This window comes from Phyllobates terribilis, unplaced genomic scaffold (genome assembly GCF_046119375.1).
Source record: "Phyllobates terribilis strain yellow unplaced genomic scaffold, ASM4611937v1 Scaffold_12__6_contigs__length_324123572, whole genome shotgun sequence".
Taxonomy (NCBI): Eukaryota; Metazoa; Chordata; class Amphibia; order Anura; family Dendrobatidae; genus Phyllobates; species Phyllobates terribilis.
In genome coordinates, this window is record NW_027362772.1 from 260,649,839 (window position 1) to 260,674,759 (window position 24,921).

General features: G+C 43.0%; 1 protein-coding gene across 12 annotated transcripts in view; it reads left to right on the plus strand.

Moving 5' to 3' along the window:
• Positions 1–24,921, plus strand: part of PLCH2 (phospholipase C eta 2) — an 816,520-nt gene that overhangs the window by 681,212 nt on the left and 110,387 nt on the right. For all 12 annotated transcript variants that reach the window (XM_073656915.1, XM_073656916.1, XM_073656907.1 and 9 more), the window contains 2 exons: positions 607–778; positions 5,811–5,918. In XM_073656915.1, the coding sequence (XP_073513016.1) occupies positions 607–778; positions 5,811–5,918 (280 nt within the window). The remainder of the gene's footprint in view (positions 1–606; positions 779–5,810; positions 5,919–24,921) is intronic.

Genomic DNA, 24,921 nt, shown 5'->3' on the forward strand with positions numbered 1-24,921 from the left:
TTGCTCTGCAATGTGGGCCCGGTATCTGAAATCCTCCACAATCAGCAGTCATCACTGGGGGAGCCATATCTGATCAGACCAGGCTTGACCCGTGCATCTTGCATTGGCCTCATGCAGAGTAAATGTACCAATATACACTGTCTAATAAAATGAATGGCTGACCAATGTAGCACACCTTATGCCCAGGTTTGCCAGTGCTAGAAGGCCTCTATACTGAGAGACCTCAAGTAGCATGGCAGTCCTTTCGGCCCAATGGTCTTCCCAAATGGACTGAAGGGACCGCCAGTGCACACTACATGATTACCGTAGTATCTCGGGTATCATGTTGGTGGCTCCTACATCTTTATGCTTCAGGTCATTGGGGCCCTATGGAGCTTCCCGAATGTAGATAAGAAACGTGGTGTGAGGAGAACCTAAGATGGCTAAAGCCCAATCTGAACAAGGGTTTGTCATGTTTTATTACTGTATAAAAATATTACTGTCTTTAAAAAAATAAAAAATATAAACTAATTTATTTCTAGTATTTTTCTGACAGTCATCATTATATAGGCTGAATGAGGATTTATTATTATATGTCAGCTTCTCCGTTTTTTTCTTTCTTCCCAGATATCCTGTCATCTTGTCTATTGAAAATCACTGTAGTGTGCTGCAGCAGAAGAAGATGGCTCAGTACCTGACGGAAGTCCTTGGGGACAAGTTGGATCTTTCTACTGTTATTAATGGGGATTTTTCAAAGCTGCCTTCTCCGGAAAGCCTGAAAGGCAAGATATTAGTAAAGGTAAATGTGAGCAGGATGGACAGATCGAGACATAAATGAAGATTATTGTAGATTGATCAGTCTGTACAATGGCAGTAATTTTGGAAATGTCGTTGCTTCTCGGTCTACCTGGGTCTTCTCCATGCCACCTCCTTATGTGTGTCATCTTTTCTTATATCTTAACCACATATATGAGCTTTTCAAAACCAATGGGTTATGGGACTCGATGCAAAATCTCAAACATGCCCGCCAACTATTACTTCCCAAATTGGCCGCAAGGACCTCCTAATGTCTCAGGCCTTGGTGTGACTGCTATCCCGACACGCTCTTGACTTATGCTCTTGACCTAGCGTGACCTGACAGGTTCTTTGTTTTCTTCACAGTGTCGCCCCCTGTTGAGTTTTGCACCTTATAAATCTTGAGCATTCACCTACCTCTATTCTTTGTGCTGTAGCATGGTGTGGTGTTGGCTTATTAAGCCTTAGTATTCTACTGCGCATGTGTCAGCCAAGAAAGCAAATAATAATGGCGCATGTGCAAGATTTCAGCCGGCCACATAGATGACGTCACTGGAACAATCATCATGGGAGGATGGTGCTGGACAGAGAGAACTGAAGAGGAGTGATGGACTGCAAGTGCATCAATACAACTCCAGTGCACTTGCAGTCTAATTTGGAAATATGGTGGATGACGAAGTAGGTCAGTCGGGAGGAAATTAACATAGAAAAATGAACGAAAGAATAATTGAAACATTTGAACATCAATGAGAGGATCCCGAAAAAAACATACGGTCTATATTCCTGCTTATGTAGCTTAGACCATTACAGTACAGGGACACAAAATCTGAAAGTGCAATGGATAAATTTGATATTTGGTGAATAGTATGGGAAACAGTCTTCAGCAATAAACAAGAATGAGAAAATAAGTCCATAGTGATGAAATAAAATAATTGCAAATTTTAACATCTTAGTTACATTCCTACTGCAAACATGTTTGCATATTAGATTGCAAGTGCACTGGGGCTGTATTAGTGAAATTGCAGTCTAATTTGCAAATATGTTTGCTCTAGGAATGTAACTTAAATGTTAACATTTGCAGTTATTTTAAGGTACATTCCTAGTTGGTCTAATTTGCAAATTAGACTGCAAGTGCACTGGGGCTATATTAGTAAACTTGCGGTATAATTCTAATTTGCAAATATGTTTGCGCTAGGAATATAACTTAGATGTTTAAAAAAAAAGTTATTTTAAGTTACATTCCTAGTGCAAACATATTTGCAAATTAGAATTATACTGCAAGTTTACTAATATAGCCCCAGTGCACTTGCAGTCTAATTTGCAAATTAGACCTACTAGGAATGTAACTTTAAAATAACTACAAATTTTAACATTGATTTCATCACTATGGATTTATTTTCTCATTCTTGTTTATTACTGATCACTGTTTCCCTTACTGTTCACCAATATCAAATCTTAGCATTTCAGGTCCTGTATTTGTTTCCTGTACTTTAATTATGGTATAACCTACATATAAGGGAATATAGACCGTATGCTTTATGGGATCCTCTCATTGATGTTCACATGTTTCAATTATTCTTTTCTCCATTTATCTATGTGAACGTTCCCCTGAGTGACCTACTTCATCATCCGCCTCATCATGTGACACGGCAATCAATACAAATGACATCTAAAACATCAATAAAACTCTTGTTCGGACCAAGGCTGAAATGTCAAGTATATATATATTTTTTAAAGACAATCACTAATGGGCCCGTCTCACCATCTGAAGTGTCGCGATTATGTGTGAAGTGCGAGGAAATGTAAACTACAGATGAGGCTTTGCTCTCGTCAGACTTTATTTTATATGGGAAGAAGAGTTTTCTGGTTGATTTATCAATTGTAGCATTTGTTAATGGAACAATGCTGTAAAAAAAAACAATGTGCAGATTAAATGCAGAATAGATCTTGTACTTTAGTGATTGCATATTGATGCTGGTCAACAGAGATCAGCTAATGGCCATCGGTGAGAAGGATAACGGAGGGCCCCCCCATTCCCAACCTGACCAATTTAAAGAATAATCCATTTATTCCTATCAGTATTGCAGAAGGAGAGAGCTGTAGAGCGATTCCTTTTACCATATTCAATGCTTTACGCTCTACGATAGAATTAATTTAGGTAGCAATGGTTTGACATTGTGGCCACCAAAAATTGGAAACCTTTGTAATGCCTCATTTCCAACCCGGACAGTCATCTTTAAGAGGTTTTTGACTTTGCTATACCCCAAAGTGGTTGGAGAATTACCAGTCTTAGCTCCAATTGCTTATATATTGCCAAATGCTTGGATTCATGATCGACGTGATGTTAAAGGTAATATGACAGCAGCATGATGTAGGGGCTGAGACCTTGATTCCAGCGATGTATCACTTAGTTTACTGGGTGCAGAAGTAACAGAATCACAGTTTTCTCTGCTGCAGATCTAGCGGAACTCAGAATGCTGAGCTCTGTATAACCCCGCCCACATCACTGATTGGCTGCTTTCTGTGTACACTGTATATTGAAAGCAAGAAAAACAGTGGAGTACATACAGTTCTGGGAGGGATTCTACAACACATACCAAAAGGGGAGAACCCCCACTAAATAACCCTCCCTAGCAGTACCTAAAACTTAGCTTTTATTAAATATATATAAAGGAGGATGTAGAAATAAACCAAATAAAATTGTTTTGCCCCCAGTTTGCTAGTTTGACACTTTATATTGAGCAAAATTTGCTGCTATTCCTAAATCAATGGCATCCCGGGTGCCATAGTTTATAAGCAAAGTAGGGCAAATTATTAAAATAAGTCCCCCCCTACATGTTTCGCCATTTACAATGCATCATCAGGGGAAGGGACACAAACACTAATCTAATCACTTTAGTGTTTGTGTCTCTTCCCCTGATGATGCTGTGTACACGGCGAAACATGTATCGGGGACTTATTTTAATAGTTTGCCTTGTCTTGCTTATAAACTATGGCACCCTTGATGCCATTGATTTAGTAATAGCAGCAAATCAAATTTTGCTCTGTATAAAGTGTCAAATTAGCAAACTGGTGGCATTAGACACCTAGTCCTGTAGTGATAATCTGCTGCTGATAAAACACTGCTTACTGTATATTGGAACAGTAACAATCTCAGTGGGTTTGGCTGAGATTAATCTGTGTGTGGCAGGATTTACACTCATCCGATATTTTAGATTTTGTGAACGCCATAAAAATTCCTCATTCTTCATCCATTTTGCTCAGTTGACTGGCAGAAAATGGATATTTTTTTATTTTTTTAGATCAAATCTGTTAATGTGTATAAGTGACATGGCTTTTCTTTGATGGCTTTGATGGTGCAGTGCAAACAGCCCTTCATTGAACACTTTTTCCGTCTCCTCTCCTCCACTCAACTTTTGAAATTGAGATTCTAGGTCAACCAAGGAAGAGTCGAGTGAATGAGACATTGTCTGATTGGCGCTGTCTTATAGCACTTGTCTCCACCATACAGTAAGCCCAGGTCATTCTCTAGTGCAGATTTGCTCCTGCCAAGAACCAAGTGAAAGGTGAATTATTCCCCTGACGGTGGAGCCTTGCATGTAGACCTATTGAAGAAAACAAGTTACTTATCCCTTTACTCTTGAGAGCCATTATTTTTCTTTTAAGAATTGTTTAAAGGATTAGAGACTTAAATGTTGTCACCAGTTATAATTTTTGGGTTATTCCTTCTCCTGTGTATATATGATTTGTAAGTGTAATATTCTAATATTGGAGGCAGCCATTCTGTGTGGTCTCAGGTCACCTGTAGAGCTGAATTAGTTGGTTACATGCCCCCCAACCACCTTTTCCTAAGCACTGGGAATTTGGTCACATCTCTCGCTGTGAAGCTTCTGGACCTTGGATCCATGGTTGATCTGTGCAGGGAGGGGGCAGAGGTGAGCTGTGGCCATTGCCTATTGTGAATTATTTAAGCCTTTGATTTCCATTTACATACATACACTGTATGGACAAACGTATTGAGACTCCCATACATTACATTTACATCCGATTCTAAAGGCATTAATATGGATATATTTCCACCTCTAAAGCTATAATAACTTCAACTATTCCAGTAGAAATCTTCTGTGTGTTTCTAATCCTGTACAACCTCCTTTAAAAAAAAATATATAACCCTCTATTCTGGAAAAAAAACAATATATATCCCTAGAAAAACAAGTGAATGCCAAAATCGAAAAAATAGATACTATTTTATTCAAAAGATATTCAATAGGTAAGCTACAAATAAAATATTAAAAATCAAAATGCCTCACAGAAAGGGGAATCGGCAGACGCCTAATGATAAGGATGTTTAGATATATAGACAGATAATGTGGTACATAGAAATGGTATCGCTCACCCAATAAGGGATACTCAAATTTTCCTACTCGCATTGATAGAGTAACTAGCAGCCAAATAGAACACAATTAGTAATGAAAATGTTACATCTTTTCAGAAAATGTAGATCAACCCCAATAAGGCACTGCTTCCCTCCACCCTGACGCGCGTTTCGTCTTGCTTCTTCAGAGGGCCGCTTTTCAAAAAAGCAGTACAGAAGCAGACAATCCCGGTTGCATGGAAAAGTACAAAAGCCGAGTTGCATCATCATGATGAACAAGGCGTCAGTTTGTCTGAAACGCGTCAATGGTAAAGAAACTGTACAGAAAAAGCTTGACAAAAGCTTAAGCCAAAACATTGCCTCCTGTTCACATGGGCCAATAAATAGATAAGGTTTATTTGCAGATAATTTGCTGATCAGAAAGAACATTCCTAAAACACATATTGGAAATGTTTTTTTTTATGCAACTTTACATATCTTACACCTGACTAAAAAAGGGAGTGTTGACAGGTACGGCAAAATGTATCATTGTGAGTTCGGAATGCAGAATAGTATTAGCAGAACCATCACCAATACAGATAATCACAGAGAATATGGAACATTAGGTATGAGAATTCCGCTTTAGATAAATAGTAGATAATGATGATTTTCCTTCTTGTAGGGGAAGAAACTCCCTGCCAGTATTAGTGACGATGCTGAAGAAGGAGAAGTCTCGGATGAGGACAGCGCCGATGAGATAGACGATGACTGCAAGCTCATTAATGGCGATGTATGTAAGATAAGATTGTATGACTGTCTAAGGGCTGTAAGTAACATCACACAGGTCCAGCTGGTGAAAATGAGCCCAATATAGTGGAATAGTTGTTGCTTATCGTTTCATGTGAATGACTTATGAACACACACGGCCTAGAAGCCATTACCGGTCTCTTTCAGGTTGTGATTCACTTATTAGTAGTGTTGAGCCACCCCCGTAGTGTTCGAGTTCGGTTCGGTTCGTCGAACACCCGTGTGTTCGCCAAACTGTTCGTCGAACTGTTCGTCGAACACCTTCGAACACCGTTAAAACCAATGGCAGGCAAACAAAAACACATAGAAACACATAGAAAACACCTTCAAAGGTGTCCAAAAGCTGATAAACTGCTCAGAAGACACAACTAACACATGGAAAAGTGACAAGTACATATAGTCATGCGAAAAGAAAAGAGGTGGAGGAGTAAAAGGAGGGGGAGACACAGATATAGGCATGTCATGCCCTTCTAAAATCCAAAAAGTGAGAAGCCGAGACGGCCAGTCCGCTCCTGCCCGTGCCACCTCCGTGTCGCCGGGTTTGTGCCAGAGCCGCGGTGAACCCTGACGGCCAGCCCCCCTCTCCCAATACTGGTGCCTGTCCGCTGGTGGGTCGAGAGAGCCCCCCTGTGGTGGAGGCAGCTCTAAGCTTTTTAATTTAAATTGTCCCTCTAATTTAAATGAATACACTTTAAATCCATTTACAAGGATCTATTGGAGGGCAAGTCTCATGCCAGCAGCCGCGTAATTCCAGCTCCAGTAGCGTCCACTAAAGCTGCTGCAGTTAAAAAGCTTTTATAAGGATCGAGCTCGGCTGTCCACCGCAAGGCATCCTAGTGCCAGTCCCAGCCCCTATGCCTTGGGGTGCCTCCTGATGCTCTTCACTAAGTATCCCGTGGTCCCGAAGCATTTCCTTTGAAAAAATTAAGTGTCCAAACTACAGGTGGTGTAGCTTGCTTAACAGCCGGGATAATCCGCTGACTAGCAGACACTGCTACTAGGCACAAAGTATTTCCTGGGCTAGATGCAGTTAAAAATTTGTAAGTAGATACTCTCGTTGGATGCTGAGAAAGCATTCCATAGAGTCTCCTGGCACGCCATATATGATTCTCTTAAAAAGCTTGGGGTAGGGGTCTAGGGGACCCTTTTATAGCCAAAATCACGGCCCTGTATCACAATACGTCACCTAGGCTGAAGATAAATGGAACTGTAGCACCGAGGGCTCGGTTGCTACAGACGTATTGCACCTCACCCAGAGGTGTGATATCTCACTCTCAGATAAGGATGGAGTGTGGATCAGGACCCGACACCTGCATGCATTACACCACATTGCCGTGGGGCAGGGCGACCAATATGCCCCTGAGATGGGCACGACAGTCCCTGTCCCTGGCTGGAGTGGGGGGAGGGAACACTGAGGAAGGGGAACCCTGCAGTGCAGGAGCAGGGAGGAAGCAGTTCCTGGGTGCATTGAGAAGGGAGTATAAAAGGTGGGCACCATCTTAGTTCAGTGCAGAGAAGTCTGAGCAGAAGTGGCAGGGAGCAGGGGCTCTGCATGAGCTCTGCTCCGGAGGCGGGCCTAGTAACAGAGGCCCAGGCCTGCAAGAGGGAGAAGGAAGGAAGAGGAGCGGAGAAGGCTCCAGGAACGAGGAATGAAGGGATCCCAGGGGTGCGGACGGGCGAGTCGCCACCGCACGCCCGAATCCACCTGCGTGGAGGGGTCAGGCCAAAGGGGGAGACCGGTCCCCGAACTAGTGGAGGCAGGAAACGACCCTCAGCTAGAAACCGGAGGCTCTGACATTTTATGTGGCGCAGCCCCTTGCTCCACCCGCTAGGAAGGCACCACATAGGGTCAGGGAAACTGGCGCCAAGTTTACCAAGAGGAGGCCCGAGGCAGCCGGACAGAAGTGTTGGTAAGAAAGGCCAGACAAAGGACACACAAAGGGGGTCCTGTGAAGCGCTCCAAAGTTATCTGGGAGTTGTCTGAGCCCCTCACCTGGTGAGCACAGTACGACGTGGGCAGCCGTTACCTGCAGACGTGGTCTGGATAATAAGAACTGTGAGTAAAGGCCCTGAACTGCATCACTGACTCCGTGTCGTTACTGCTGCTGCCCTGCACCATCACCCCCATCCTCCGCATACACTGCCCTGAGGCTATACTCCTCCCGTGGGGAGTTATGCTACGCTCTGCTGCACCCACAACACCAGCCTTAGCGGTCTGCCCTGTAGCGGCGGTTCACTCTGACCGCAATCCACGGGTGGCGTAGTCAGACATTTAAACATCAAAACCACATAAATAGTTCCGCCACTGGTTTGACCGCCCTGAGCCACGGAACCGGATCGCCGCCACGAAGACTACAACCACCAGCATCCACCAAAAAGGGTCCGGCTCCGGGTGTCCCAAGGCCCAGGGGGTGCGTCAGAACATTTTCATCACCTTTCACAATCACCAATGGGACAAGGCAGGGATGTCCTCTGTCCCCTCTCTTATACATCCTAGTGACGGAGCACCTGCTCTCATCAATTCGCCATAACCCCAATATTAGGTGGATTGAGGTGGGAGGCACCGAGTACAAGTGCTCTCTATTTGCTGATGATGTCCTAGTATATATCACTCAATCACATATATCCATCCCTGCTGTTATGGCTGAAATAGATCACTTTGTTACATGGTAAAATTTTAAAATCAATGCAGCGAAGTCTGAGGCCCTCGATGTCTCCCTCCCTAAATCCATATAGGATTCCATCCAGTCCAACTTTCCCTTTGCCTGGCCCTCACAGGGTATCAAGTACTTAGGAATTCCTATTCATAGAGACCTCTCCCATCTATGTTATCTTAATTTTGGGCCCTTTATTGAACAATTCCATACAGACCACGGTTGGCAAGTTAGAACTGTAAGATTCACTACGTGAACCACTGGTGTTTTGTGGAAAAGCACATGTACACCGCGTTCCAAATTATTATGCAAAAAGTGTTTAGGAGTGATAAGGGAAGAATTTGTTTGTTTGTCAGTTAAACTCATTGATGGTGATGTGTGTCAGGGCTCTTTATATCACTGTAAGCAATTGCAGACACCTGTGCTAATTAGTTTGGCAGGTGTGTCCAATGAAAGGCAAGACTACTTAAGAAGGCTGTCTCACATTATTAAGCAGCCTACATTTTCTGCCAAAATGGGAAAGAAAAAGGATGTGTCAGCTGCTGAGAAGCAACAAATTGTGGAGTGTTTAGGTCAAGGCATGACTACAATCAACATTGTGCGATGATCAGGATGAAGTGTCTTGGCAATCAAGAAGTATGTAGCTGATTCACAGTACACACGTGTGCGTGCTGATAAGGGCAAATTGAGGACTCTTTCCTACAGGCAATTACGTCAGGTTGAAACAGCAGCGGCAAAAAAGCCTTGTCATAGCAGCAGACAAGTTTTTGAAGCTGCTTGTGCCTCCAACGTCCCCCGAACAACAAGATGCAGGGTCCTTCAGAGGTTTGCAGCTGTGCATATGCCATCCTGTCGACCTCCTCTATCCACTTCACACAAGCAGAAACGGCTCCAGTGGGCCAAACATTACATGAAGACTGATTTCAAAACTGTTTTGTTCACGGATGAGTGCCGTGCAGCGCTCGATGGTCCAGATGAATGGAGTGGAGGATGGCTGGTTGATGGACACCCCACGCAAACACGGCTACAGCGCCAACAAGGAGGAGGTGGAGTAATCTTTTGGGCTGGAATCATGGGGAGAGAGATTGTCGGCCCCTTTAGGATCCCTGAAGGCGCTAAAGATGAACTCCATAATGTATGTGGATTTTCTCAAACAGCACTTCCTGCCATGGTTCAAGAAGAAGAACCGTGTATTTCACAGCAAGATCATTTTTCTGCATGATAATGCACCATCTCATGCTGCACATAAAACATCTGCATCTCTGGCTGATATGGGCATAAAAGGGGACAAACTTATGGTGTGACCCCCATGCTCCCCTGACCTCTACCCCATTCAGAACCTTTGGAGCATCATTAAAAGGAGTGTCTATGATGGCGGGAGGCAGTTCACATCTAAGCAACAGCTCTGGGAGGGTATTCTGTCCTCATGCAAAACAATTGAAGCAGAAACCATCCAAAACCTGACAAATTCAATGGACGAGAGAGTTCAGAAGCTCCTTTCGAACAAGGGGTCCTATGTGAAAATGTAACATCACCTAGAATAAAGTTTTGAGTTGAAAACTGTTTGATTTCAGTTTCTAACAACCTGCTAATGCTTATAATTTCAAAAATGACCATTTTTTTGGTCTTTATTAAAATGAAAAGGTTGATCGAAAAGTTTGGGGGATCTAAGAGTGTGGCAACCCAGTAGTCATGATTACTTCGAATTCTGACAATATGAGGGTCATGCTGCAGGTAGTGCAGCAAGAAGGCACTTATGTGCCTTGCGCATCTCGGAGCCCCAAAATTATTTTCCGGGCTAGATGCAGCTAAAAATTATTTTTAATTTTAAATCTGGTGAAGCTTTAGTATAGATGGCCTAATAGGATCAGTGCTGCACACTGCTACAAAGCCCAAATTATTTTCCAGTCAAGATACAGATAAACATGATTAGTAATTTGAAAGCTTAAAACGGTTGGTAGGGTGATTTTAACCAATCATCAAGCTTTTACTCTCCCCAGGATGACACAGGGGTAGAAAAGTCGTTTCGGATCCATGATTTGTTCATCTTTATGAACGTGAGTCTGTCTACATTATCAGTGGAGAGCCGCGTGCGCTTATCTGTCAGCACACCACCAGCAGCGCTGAACACACGTTCAGACAGAACGCTGGCTGCGGGGCATGACAAGATCTCCAAGGCGTAAGTGACTAGCTCCGGCCATTTATCCAGATTGGAAGCCCAAAAAGAGCAAGGGTCCAGTGACACAGTCATGGCTTCAATGTTTACTTGGAGATACTCCTGTACCATCGTCTCTAGGCGTTGACTATGTGTCAGACTTCTTGTCTCCTGTGGCCTTGCAAAGGATGGGCTAAAAAAGTGGTGAAATGATTCCGCAAAATTGATGTTACCAGCAGATACTGTGGTTCTGTTACGGTTTGAGTGCTGAACACTTGACGGTCCCACGGTTGGCAAGTTGGAACTGTGAGATTCACTACGTGCACCACTGGTATTTTGTGGAAAAGCACATGTAAGATTCTGCAACAGTCTCTGCTGATACTCCTGCATGCGTGCATCCCTTTCTATGGCAGGAATAATTTCTGCAAATTTACTTTTGTACCGGGGATCTAACAGTGTGGCAACCCAGTAGTCAGGATTATTTCTAATTCTCACAATTCGAGGGTCATGTTGCAGGTAGTGCAGCAAGAAGGCACTCATGTGTGTTGCGCATCCAGGAGCACCAAGTCCCTGTTGTGTTGGTGGCGAGGTAGCAATCATGCTTCCTTCCTCTGTCCTCTCCCCCCAACCTCGCACAACAGAAATGTGATCAAGGTCTCCCTCATCTGATGAGTCTTCCATCAGTTCGTCCTCCACTTCTTCCTGGGCTCCTGCACCTTCCTCACTAGTTTGGCTGCTACCATGCGCCCTGGTAAAATCATCTCCCCCACCCTCACATGCCTGCCGCCTTGGTGCTGCCGACCGTCTGGACCTTGCAGATGTTAGCCCTTCCGCATACAACTCCTCCTCCTCTACTTCCTCCACCTCCTCTTGTGCCACCACCTGACTCCGAATTCTGTTTAACATGTGCTCCAGCATGTAAATCACCGGAATAGTCATGCTGATAATGGCATCGTCAGCACTAAACATCTTCGTCGCCATTTCAAAACTGTGCAGAAGGGTGCATAGGTCCCTGATCTGAGACCACTCCTCCAGCGTGATTTGCCCCACCTCTGAATCTCGTTGGCCCAGGCTATACGTCAGAACGTATTGCACCAGGGCTTGTCGGTGCTGCCACAGTCGCTGCAACATGTGCAGAGTTGAATTCCACCGGGTAGGCACATCGCATTTTAGCCGGTGAAGTGGCAGGCCCAACGACTTCTGTAGAGATGTAAGTCGCTGAGCTGCGGGATGCGAACGGCGGAAGTGAGCACACAGCGACCGTGCCCTCTGCAGAAGGCCATCTAGTCTGGGATAGTGGGCTAAAAATTGCTGGACAACCAGGTTCAACACGTGAGCCATACAAGGCACGTGTGTGACATTGCCCCGGCGAAGGGCCGCACCCAGGTTTGCAGCATTGTCGCACACGGCCTTCCCTGGTTTCAGGTCCAGTGGAGACAACCATTCATGAAATTGGTTCTCCAGAGCTGACCACAACTCCTCAGCTGTGTGACTCACATTTCCCAGACATTTCAATGTAAAAACCGCCTGATGACGTTGAGCCCTACTGCCAGCATAGTAAGGAGGTGTGCAGGATCCCTTCTGCGCAGTTAGAAAGCTTGTGGCATGACCAGACAGGCTTTGGGTGCAGGTGGAAGACCGAGAGGAGGTTGAGGAGGCAGAAGCAGTGGAGGAACTTTGACATAAAGAGGATTGACGCACAACTCGTGGGGACGGCAAGACTTGGACAGCAGCCCCTTGTCCTGCTGTCACCATAGTTACCCAGTGCCCAGTCAGCGACATGTAACGCCCCTGTCCATGCCTACTCGTCCAAGTGTCTGTGGTGAAATGCACCCTGTCACACACAGAGTTTCTCAAAGAAGCGGTGATGTTGTGTGCGACATGCTGGTGGAGCGCAGGCACACCTTTCTTTGAGAAGTAGTGCCGACTGGGCATCTGGTACTGGGGCACTGCGACGGACATAAGGTCTCGAAAATCCTCTGTGTCCACCAGGCGGAAAGGCAGCATTTCTGTAGCCAAGAGCTTGCAGATGGTGAAATTCAACCTCTTAGCTTTCTCATGGCTAGGAGGAAATGGTCTTTTACTTGTCCACATCTGAGGGACCGAGGGCTGGCTATTGTGCTTAGACGGGGTTGATAAGGGTGTCCCCGGCAAACTGCCGGTCTGTGAGGAAGATGCAGGCGGACATGTTAGGTTGCCTTGATCCAAAGGTGTTGCTATCGATGTCGGACAGCGCTCAAGACCAGCTGGTGTTACCACCTCCAAAGAAAATGATGACCTGCCAATCACGCTGGCTGTTGCGGGTAAAGAGGTGGCAGGTCTGCGCCCCAAAACAGGTGTGACTGCTGTCCCCCCAGTCACAGAGGATGAAGAGGCCGCGGATGCACAAGATATGGCAGACGGTGGTTGGCCCGGCCGGCTAGACCGCATTGTAGCACACTGAGCTTCCCACTGCAACTTATGCTTCATGTCCATGTGCCGGTTCATGCATGAAGTACTCAAACTATGTATTTTTTGGCCTCTACTTAGCTTTTGCTGACAAATGTTACAGATAACACGAGTTGGGTCATCTTTATCGATCTGAAAAAATGCCCAGGCTATGCAAGGCTTAGCACCCATGCGACCTGAAGAGCCACCACGACTTGTGGTGAGAGGCAGAGTTGTGTTTGAGGATGCAGTTGTTGACGTGCTTCCAGTACTACGTCTCTGTCCAGGAAGGCGCAACCTGACCTCGTCGTCACTAGCATCTTCCTCCACCTCCTCTGCTGACCTCATCTCTTGGCTGACTGTGGGTTGACAGTAAGTGGGATCTCCGACCTCATCATCATCACCCTGTGCGTTATCACACCCGTCGTCCTCAGAGCCAACCTGTTCCTGCCCTGACAAAAAACTAAAGTTGTCGCTCCAATCAGGTATTTGAGTCTTATCATCGTCTTCCTCATTGTCTCCACCAACAGGAGTTACAGTTTGGGAATGAGGGTCTACATTATGGTCAGAACCTTCTGCGTCTGGTCCTGGATCCGACTCATAAAGATTCTGGGCATCAGTGCAGATCATTTCCTCGTCTGGATTCACAGAAGCGCTGGAGTCGACCTCTGATTCCCAGGCTATAGTATGAGTAAACAGCTCTGCAGACTCAACCATCTGTTCTACCTCATACTCAGACGGGCAGCTGGAGATTTGGGAGCTGTGAGGAAGCAAGTGCGATTTGGTTGACACCTTTGAGGACTGGAGTATTTGTGATGTTGAAGTTGATGTGGAGGAGAGCCCACTTAAAGGAGCACTTGATATCCGTTGAAGCACCTGCTGTTTTTGTGCCTCATCTGGAATTTGTAGCGATTGGCGTGGCCGTAAGAAAGGGATCTTATCACATTGTCCGCTAAAAGAAGTAGACATTTTAGTTTGGCTGGAAGATGGTCTTTCTTCTGCACCTACCCCACGGACACAACCTTTTTTCCCCTTCCCAACACGCCTATTCCCCTTTCCACCAGCAGCAGGCCTTTTTCCACTCATTTTGGTGGTTAACTAATTCACAACTCTGGAGTTGTTTGCACAAAAAAACAATGGATGGTAACCGAGCAGAGCTGAGTGGCCAAACTGTGGTATTAGGCCAAAACTATTGGCTGGGTTAGATGCAGAAAAAAATTATTTTTAATTTGCAACCTGATGGAGGTCAGTATAGATGGACTAATAGACCAAGTCCCACACACCGCTAGAAGCCCAAATATTTTTTCAGAGCTAGATGCAGAAAAAAATTATTTTTAATTTGCAACCTGATGGAGGTCAGTATAGATGGACTAATAGACCAAGTCCCACACACCGCTAGAAGCCCAAATATTTTTTCAGAGCTAGATGCAGAAAAAAATTATATTCAATTTGCAACCTGCTGGAGGTCAGTATAGAAGGACTAATAGAACAAGTCCCACACACTGCTAGAAGCCCAAATATTTTTTCAGAGCTAAATGAAGAAAAAAATTATTTTTAATTTGCAACCTGATGGAGGTCAGTATAGATGGACTATTAGACCAAGTCCCACACACTGCTAGAAGCCCAAATATTTTTTCAGAGCTAGATGCAGAAAAAAATTATTTTTAATTTGCAACCTGATGGAGGTCAGTATAGATGGACTAATAGAACAAGTCCCACACGCTGCTAGAAGCCCAAATATTTTTTCAGAGATAAATGAAGAAAAAAATTATTTTTAATTTGCAACCTGATGGAGGTCAGTATAGATGGACTAATAGACCAAGTCCCACACACTGCTAGAAGCCCAAATATTTTTTCAGAGCTAGATGCAGAAAAAAATTATTTTTAATTTGCAACCTGATGGAGGTCAGTATAGATGGACTAATAGACCAAGTCCCACACACCGCTAGAAGCCCAAATATTTTTTCAGAGCTAGATGCAGAAAATTTTTTTATTCAATTTGCAACCTGATGGAGGTCAGTATAGATGGACTAATAGACCAAGTCCCACACACTGCTAGAAGCCCAAATATTTTTTCAGAGCTAGATGCAGAAAAAAAATATTTTTAATTTGCAACCTGATGGAGGTCAGTATAGATGGACTAATAGAACAAGTCCCACACGCTGCTAGAAGCCCAAATATTTTTTCAGAGATAAATGAAGAAAAAAATGATTTTTAATTTGCAACCTGATGGAGGTCAGTATAGATGGACTAATAGACCAAGTCCCACACACTGCTAGAAGCCCAAATATTTTTTCAGAGCTAGATGCAGAAAAAAAATATTTTTAATTTGCAACCTGATGGAGGTCAGTATAGATGGACTAATAGACCAAGTCCCACACACCGCTAGAAGCCCAAATATTTTTTCAGAGCTAGATGCAGAAAAAAATTATATTCAATTTGCAACCTGCTGGAGGTCAGTATAGAAGGACTAATAGAACAAGTCCCACACACTGCTAGAAGCCCAAATATTTTTTCAGAGCTAGAAGCAGAAAAAAATTATATTCAGTTTGCAACCTGATGGAGGTCAGTATAGATGGACTAATAGAATGATGCTATGCCCAAAAGATTTTACTTCACTAGGTGCAGTAAAAAAATTGGTATTCTATACACAGGTGGTATATCTTGCAACACAGATAGGCTACTCCACTGACTAACACACTCTGCAATAGGCCAAAAAGGATTAGCTTTGCTAGATTCAGCCAAATGCTGTGAAAAAAACTTGCACAGCACTGGCACATACCTGCCTGGCAAAAACTGATAGGAACTGATGTAACCTAGTCCTGAAAAGGACTCCAATTACAATTAGTCTTTACTCCCACAATCTATCTATTTAAGAGCACAGACCTGCCTGATAAAAGTCGTAGGAAATGCTGTAACCTAGTCCTTAAAAGGACTGCAATCACAACTATTCCCTACTCCCAAGCTATCTGTATATTTGTGCGAAAATTGGCTTGAAATTAACAAGGTATAGCGCACACAGCAACAGCGGTGCCGTCTAACACGCAGCTGCAGCAGTGAGAAAATGGTGGCGACGGGGAAAATGGCTTGGTCTTATAGGGCAAGGACATGTGACATACACTGCCAATGACACATGCCCTTGCTTGTGTTTAAAAAAGCACTTCGCTCCGTGTGTGCGCTGCTGATAGGCTGACAGATTGCACCTCCCCACTGCAAATGCGGGAAAGAGAAAAAAAAATGGAGATCTTCATTGTTCCTGCAGAGATCCATCCCCTGCCCCTCCCCCCGCCCCGCTGTACACTCAAACTGCGTATTAACATTAATTTTCATCATTACTGAGAAAAAATCCAGTTATGATTTTGGTGCACGAACAGTTATCGAACATAACCTCGAACAGCCGAATTTTTCTCAAATTGTTCGTGTTCGCCGATCGGCTCGAACACCGCCCAAAACAGCTCGAATTTGAGATTGGCGAACAGTTCGAGTAGAACAACGCTCCTCTCTACTTATTAGTTCACGTTGTTGTCATACACCTGTGTAATAATCATCTGGCACCGCCATGATAAAAACAAGAATAGTTTCCTAAAAATCAGCATTAGTACCATTTGTTAGTACAATGAAGTCAGGTCATGGTAAATTTATTAATCCTGCCTAATTTTTAGACAGTGAAGACTTAGATGAAACAGTCTGAAATTGCACCGAGTTTATGGCAGTGGTTCATGTTGGATCATATATTTGGTTCATCTTCCATTTTTCAGCATCTTTGGTTGGCTTACTTTATGCCAATATTTATGCCCATTGGATAGGGAGTAACTTTCTGTTCACTGGGGGTCCAACTGCAGGGACCACCACTTATTTCAAGAATGTGGCTCTGTTAAGCCCCTACTGAATCAAGCGGAAATTAAGCATATTCAGCCTCACCTCTATACAAAACTGAAGAGAAAAACAAAATGAGCATATACCCTGTAGTTAGCAAATAAGTAAATGATAATGTTACATGTAAATAACATAGGGTACTTAGTTAACACCATTTTGTTCAAAAAGTGTAAAAGCCATCCCACCATGACAAGGTGACCGAATCGGGACAGTCCTATCTCTAGTACTGAAACCTTACCTTATGTCAGCCAACCTCAATGTGAATAAGGGCAGGACAGGGTCCAACTGTGCAGACACCTGGCCATGGGAAGCTATATAGATGATATGTCTAGCTCAAAAAAGGAGAGCCCCGAGCCTGTTTGTACAAGGTAAAAGAAACCACAGCAAAACCAAAGAAATGAGCCGGAGTATAAGCTATTATATGTGCAATGGGCAGGAGCAAGTTCACACTGTGGTCATTTCACAGACAAAATCAAAGAAAAAAACAAAATGAGCAGATACCCTGTAGTAAGTAAATAGTAATAGTACATAGGGTACTTAGTTAATATTATTTTGATCAAAAAAGCACAAAAGCCATTCCACCGCGACAAGGTGTACCCAGAATAGGACCGTCCTGACTATCTCTAGTATTAAAACCTCACCTGGTGTCAGCCGACCTCAATGTAAATAATGGCAGAGCAGGACAGGGGCCGACTGTTCACACACCTGCCCATTGGAAGCTATAGAGAGGAAATGCCAGCTCATCTATATAGCTTCTAATATATGAAATGCCCAGCTCTATTCAGATAAGGCTCTGCAGCGCCCCATTTTTAGGGTAAGTGGTGGTCTCAGCCTTTGGATACCCAATATCAAAAAACTACTCCCTCTCTTGTAGATAGATAGGGGATAACTTCTAGACTCTGCATAAACCCTTTTAGAGTCTGTCGGCATAAATTGACTGTTCGAACTAAGCAGAAAAACTTGGTGCACCCTTTTCATAGCCAAGTAGTTAAGTGCACCTTTCCACCTACTTTTTTTTCCATCCATCGCTGCCCTCTTTTCACTCCTATGAAGCCAGACCTGTTAATTAAGGAAGACGAGGGCGTAAATAGATGAACAAGTAGGTGGGAAGGTGCACTGAACTGTTGGCCACACCAAGGGTGCACCGAGTGCTTGCGCTTAGTTTGAACAGTCAACTTATGCTGACAGACTCTATAAAGTTTAGAAGTTACTCCCTATCTACAGGAGAGGGAGTAACTTCCTGATCACTGAGGTTCCAAAGTCTAAGACCACCGAGCTCCTTTGCTTGGTTTGACCAGTCATTTTGTGCTGACAGACTCCATTAATGGTTAAAAATAAATTCCGACCCCCACCGTGAAAATTTTCTTTTATTGGTGTTGAATATTGAACGCTGGCCCAAAAATGTGTGGGTAGTTTTGTAGCAACATATAGGGTACCCACAGGCTCCTGAGATGGATTGGCAAGGCGTACGCTCCTTCCGAGCCCTAATTAATAGGAGACATGTCGGATGTTTTGAATGTTTGTCTTTGCAACTGTTTTGCCCATGACATACTAACATCTCAACCAACCTGGTGTCAGATGGTGCCGGAGCCGATGCCTGACAACCTCAAGCACTGGCGGACACAGAATAGGGTCCTTGTGCAAGAACAATATATGGGCCCCTTGCAGTCCAATTGCTCATCATAATGCAAAGTCTCACCTACTTTGGAGGTGGTAGTGGCCCCCTTACTTCCTGGGCTCCTGTGCGGCACAGGTTGCAACAATGATATGTCCACCTGACCCTAAGGCTCTAGGTATATCCAGCCCTGTAGATTCGCTTCTGCCATTATTAATTTATATGGATCCTATTAGATTCTATGGCGAAGTATGGAAACCCTACAGTGGGCTATTCCGTTCAACAAATCTCCTATAATATAATTAGGTCTAAAAAGGAATTGTATCCTCGTTATCGCAGATCCTTTAGTAAGCCCTTCTAGGTTTGTGTATTTTTAAGCTTCATGAAAAAGATGTTCAAGCTCTTGAGAAAGAAAAGGAGGAGCACTTACCCCGATGTGATTGCTGTAGCTCTGGGTAAGGACCTGCTTCAATTCACCGATATTGCTCACAACATAGCACCCAAACAAGCATGCAGCACCATTAGGGTCAATGGAGGGGTATTGATCAGCGCCGCACCCGCGTCACATGGCCTTGATTGTGATTGTAGGCTTAAGCCTGGATCAGCGGTGCCCAGAAATACATCCGGAGTGAGTAAACTTTCTATTGACATTTAGAGACTGTTCAGTCGGTTTTCTTATACAGCATCTTTTATAAGGAAGGTAATATAGTCCAGACAGAATTAGATTTGGAAAATAAATAAATATATATACATATATACACACACACACACACACAGGTACATCTCACTAAATTAGAATATCATAAAAAAGTTAATTTATTTGTTTTTTACTGCAAAACGTGAAACTCATATTATATACAGTCATTACAAATAGTCATCTATTTCAAGTGTTTATTTCTGTTAATGTTGATGATTGTGGCTTACAGCCAATGAAACACAAAAGTCATTATCTCAGTAAATTAAAATAATTAACAAATACACCTGCAAAGGCTTCTTAAGCATTAAAAAGGTCCCTTAGTCTGTTTCAGTAGGCTCCACAATCATGGGGAAGACTGCTGACTTGACAGATGGTCCAGAAGGCAGTCATTGACACACTCCACAAGGTCCCAGAGTCTGGAGGAAGAGTGGAGAGGCCACAATCCAAGCTGCTTGAGGTCTAGTGTGAAGTTTCCACAATCAGTGATGGTTCGGGGAGCCATGTCATCTGCTGGTGTAGGTCCACTGTGTTTTATCAAGGCCAAAGTCAGCGCAGCCGTCTACCAGGACATTTTAGAGCACTTCATGCTTCCCTCTGCTGACAAGCTTTTTGGAGATGGGAATGTCCTTCTCCAGCAGGACTTGGCACCTGTCCACACTGCCAAAAGTACCAATACCTGGATTGCAAACAACAGTATCACTGTGCTTGATTGGCAGTAAACTCGCCTGACCTTAACCCCATAGATAATCTATTATAGAGAATCTATGGAGTATTGTCAAGAGGAAGATGAGAGACACCAGACCCAACAATGCAGACGAGCTGAAGGCTGCTATCAAAGCAACCTGGGCTTCCATAACCCCTCAGCAGTGCCACAGGCTGATCGCCACGCCGCATTGATGCAGTAATTGATGCAAAAGGAGCCCCGACCAAGTATTGAGGGCATTTACTGAACATACATTTCAGTAGGACAACATTTCGGATTTTAAAATCATTTTTCAGGCTGTTGATATAAATTATTCTAATTTACTGAGATAATGACTTTTGTGTTTTCATTGGCTGTAAGCCATAATCATCAACATTAACAGAAATAAACACTTGAAATAGATCACTCTGTTTGTAATGACTCTATATAATATAGGAATTTCACTTTTTATATTGAAGAACTGAAATAAATTAACTTTTTGATGCTATTCTAATTTAGTGAGATGCACCTGTATACACACTATGTATGGCCATTTATTTTAATATGGGAGGACTCTTAAGTAATAAGGAGATACACAGATGATATAACAAGTCATCAGCACTCATTTAAAGGGGTTGTCCAGGACCCTGATATTGATGGTCTATCCTCCGAACAGGTCATAGATATCAGATCGGCAGGGGTCCGACACCCAGCACCCCCACTGATCAGCTGTTTGCAGCTTCAGCAGCTGGTTGTAAACAGTGCAGAGAGTCCAAAAGACCACAGCGCCATATAGAGGCCTTTGTCAGGTACTGCAGCTTTGCTCCTATTCACTTGAATAAAAATTGAGGTGTACTATGAACTGCAACTACATGTCTGTGATGTCCTAGCTCAGTGCCAGGGGTGGATATATACCATTGGTGCAACCTGTTCGGCCGCACAGGTGCTCAAGAGATGACGAGGCCACTAATACCTCCAAAACAGATGGAATTCTGCATAATTATTAGCTATGAGCCCATATATTGTCTTTGCACAGGGGCCTCTTCTAGTGTCCGCCCCTGCTCTGTGCTCTGATCAAATCTGGCAGTGCCGGGACCTGCAAGCATCTGAATGGTGTCTGACCACGACCAATCTGACATATATCCTAAAAATTAGTCATTAATATCTAAGTCTTGGAAAACCAAGTGCTGCATGTCCATCATATAAATTGACTTTCTATCCCACAAAAAAAAAAATCTGCTTTAACAATTTTTTATGGTTCATATATTGTAAAACCCACTTGCTGATCCCCCGATGAGCGGCATTGAGCGTCCCATAATGTTATGTAATGATGCATCCTGCAGAGCTTGAGCCCTCCGGGAACCTCTCCGCTCCCCTCTAGTTCTCACTTATTCTTCCATGTTGCAACAAGGTGATACAATGTATTTACAATGTAGACTTCATACTATTTACTAGCAGTAAACTCTTCTGTTGCTCTCCAGTCTGGCAGCATTTACTGATGATCCAGCTTCATGGTTTGCAGTTTCAAACCTTGAAAGTAACTTCATAGAGGAGCCAAAATTGCAGGGTCTGTGTATGCAATGGGCAAATTAACCCCTGTTCCTATGGAAGTTCTGGAGTGCTGTTTTCTTCTTTACTGTCTGGGGGGATTTTTGGGCAATCACTGCATAATGGTTTCCACTATAGCTCCATACATATAGAGTGGGTTTACCCACAACAAATCCACTAGAGTAAAATCTTTATTGCGGATTTTCTGCAGATTCTACTTGTTTTGCATTGCAAAAGCTGAATTCTGCAATAAGCAATAGACATGCTGGGAATATTATGAAAAGTTGAGAGAACGTGCAGATTAGATTTTAAATCTCTTCTCTGCGTAGTCCATATAGCATAAAAGCAATATTTTTTCCGCTATTTTTTTGTAGCAGAAAATCTGCTGCATTCAAGCAAAGTGGGTGTCGGTTCATGAAAATTCCTGCCCACTGTGCAGGGTTTTTTTTATCCTTTTTTTCCCTATAGGCTTCTACTTGTAAAATTGTGTTTTGAAGTTTAAACACTAAAAAAACACATTAAACAAGGTAAATACATAAAAAAAAGCAGTAAAAACAACGCAGTGGAAGAAACATGACCTTAAAGTACGTTTATATGCAGCAATTTTCATGCTGCTTTTTTTCTACTTTAAAATCACTAAATATGATTGGAAAACATCAGTGGAAATTCCATGAGCATTTGTTGCATTTTTGGGTGCTTTTTCAGCTGCCATGCCTTTTTACTTCAATTGTGAAAACGGCAGTAAAAGCACTGAAAGAAATTACATGTTTCTTTAAAAAAAAGCAAAAAAACACCAAAGGTCAAAAATCACAAAAGGAAAAAAAACACACCTATGAATGAGATTTTACCCCCAAAAATGCATAGACAAAAAAATAACACTAAAAAATGCAACGTGTAAACAAGCCCTAAACTGGCAAATCTACATCGAAAATCTGCAACAAATATACTACGTGTCATATTTTCTGAAGCTGAATTATAAACTCCTTTCCTTACACTGATTTCCTAGATAAAAGCGCGGTAGTATAGATTGTATAAAATATTTCTAGGACTAATAGTCTTCTGCTCCCACCACTCCTGCCCGGCCATCTTCCTAGATCTATCATATTCTTTTAGCGCTCTTGAGTTCTGCACAAATCCCTTTGGCAGCAGAACTCGCCTCTGATTGATCTCGAGTTGACAGGAGAGGCGGGTGGCTTAATGAATTAGCAATAGGGCACAGATCCTTTAAGCTCTATTGTAAGACGGGGGATCGTCCTCTCTCCCAGACCTGTCTGGATGGACATGAAATACATTGGAGGAAATGCTGCCGCTCCTCTAATAAATATTTATTCTACACCGGCCGTATATATATATCTATCTGCAGGAGCTGGGTATACTGTATCCTCCTTGGCCGACTGTAGACTCTAGTGATGAAATCATGTACTTAAAACACTCATATTTTTGTAATGAAACATTATCTAAAAAAAAAAAAAAAAATGCAAATTGTCTCTTCAGAGAGGAAGAGGACTAGAAGTCTAGCGCCACCTATTGGAAGCAGCGATCCTAAAAGTCAATATCCACCCTTTAACGAGCTTTGCAATATGAGTTGGGATAAAAGCCAAAACAGAATCTCAATTTGCAGACATGGTGTTTCGGGGTACTACCCCTCATCAGTGCAAAGTATGAGATCTCATCTGGCTACATGAGACGCTTAAGATTGGAATCTAAGGGGTAAGGTCTGAGGAGCATGCATGGCATATAAGTCTTCTCACTCTGGCGTGCCAGGCCTGGCATGTCACACTCCACAAGGAGAAACTTTACCCCTTAGATCCCAGTCAGAAGTCTCTCGAACATCCAAATCAGATCTCATACTTTGCGCTGATGAGGGGCAGTACCCCGAAACGCGGTGTCTGCAAATTGAGATTCTGGTTTGGCTTTTACTCTAAGTCATATTTCAAGGGATTATATTGACTTTTTCGATTTCTACTTCCAATAGGTGACGCTAGAGTTCTAGTCCTCTTCCTTGCTGAAGAGGCAATTTGCATTTTTAATTTCCCAAAGGAGCATTGCATGGAGTACAAGTCTTCTCACTCTGACATGCCAGGCCTGGCTTGTCACTCTCCACAAGGAGAAACCGTACCCCTTAGATCTTTATCTAAGAAAAGAAAAACAGATGATTTCTAATATCCAGGATTATCACAAAAGAGTCAAATCTTTGACCTTTTATTAGGAAACCAATGTACATTAGTCTTACATTACTTTTGTAATAACCTTATGTAACTACAGTGCACTAAATGCTGTGGTTATACGGGAACCCATCAACAATCAGGTTAGTTGCTGTTGACAGATCTTAGAATAGTTTTTTTTTTTCTTAAAAATTGTGTTTCATTAGCAGATCAATTTTGTAATTAACACACGGTTATGTAAAGGCGGCCGATGCATCTTAGAATTTTAGATGTCCTCCATTTTCCCCCTCATAATCTTGCAATCTTGGCTGAGCGTAGATCTGTTCTAGAGCAATAAGTCACTATGGACCGCCCTGTCAGCGATTTACCTCCAATTAGGATACAGTATTGGGCATGTTGAAATTCTGATCCTTTTCCCCAACCTTTGACATCAAAGCAGAGTCGAAACGCGTCAGTCTCAACAAAAATGGCTGATTAGGCTTCATTGACACATGGGTTGGAGTCTTCGTTGCAGGAAAATGGTGCAGCATTCCGGACGCAACTATTGTATATTTTCCAGTAAAGTGACATACATGATGGAGACCGGTTGGGCCCTAGTGATGTCTGTCTGCGCAGTTCATGGGCTTCATGTGATGGACTCTTCTTTTTGCTAAGTTACTCCCACTTTTCAAAAAGTCGGCGGAGCAGATGTACAAACCCCAAAAGTCCCAATTTTTTAAGCACAAGAATGAGTTACGCAAAAGTTTTCCATTTTCAAATTTTCCATATAAATTCGTATAAACTGATTTATTAATTGAGCCTTAGATTTTTCTCCATCGCAGCAGAAAATGTGCAGGATGGTGAAATAACTTGTGAAGATTTGTAAATCTGTATTTTTGGTGAATTAACACAAAAAAAAATGGATATAAAGGTAATGTATTTATAATTGTAACTGAGAATATTGATCCATCAGAAATTATGTCATCATCAGTCCATCAGAATTGGGGAGATTGTGTTCGATCAGCGATAAATAAGAATAAGCCGCTCATCAGTGTTCTCCAGACTGGGACGAGTATCTTTCTGTATGTTCAATGTTCTAAATGTTTATTTTATTGTACTCTATGTAGCATTGAAGGAGTTGTCCAGCCCCACCGGTCCCCCAAATAAATAAGCTTTAAGGAGTAAGTC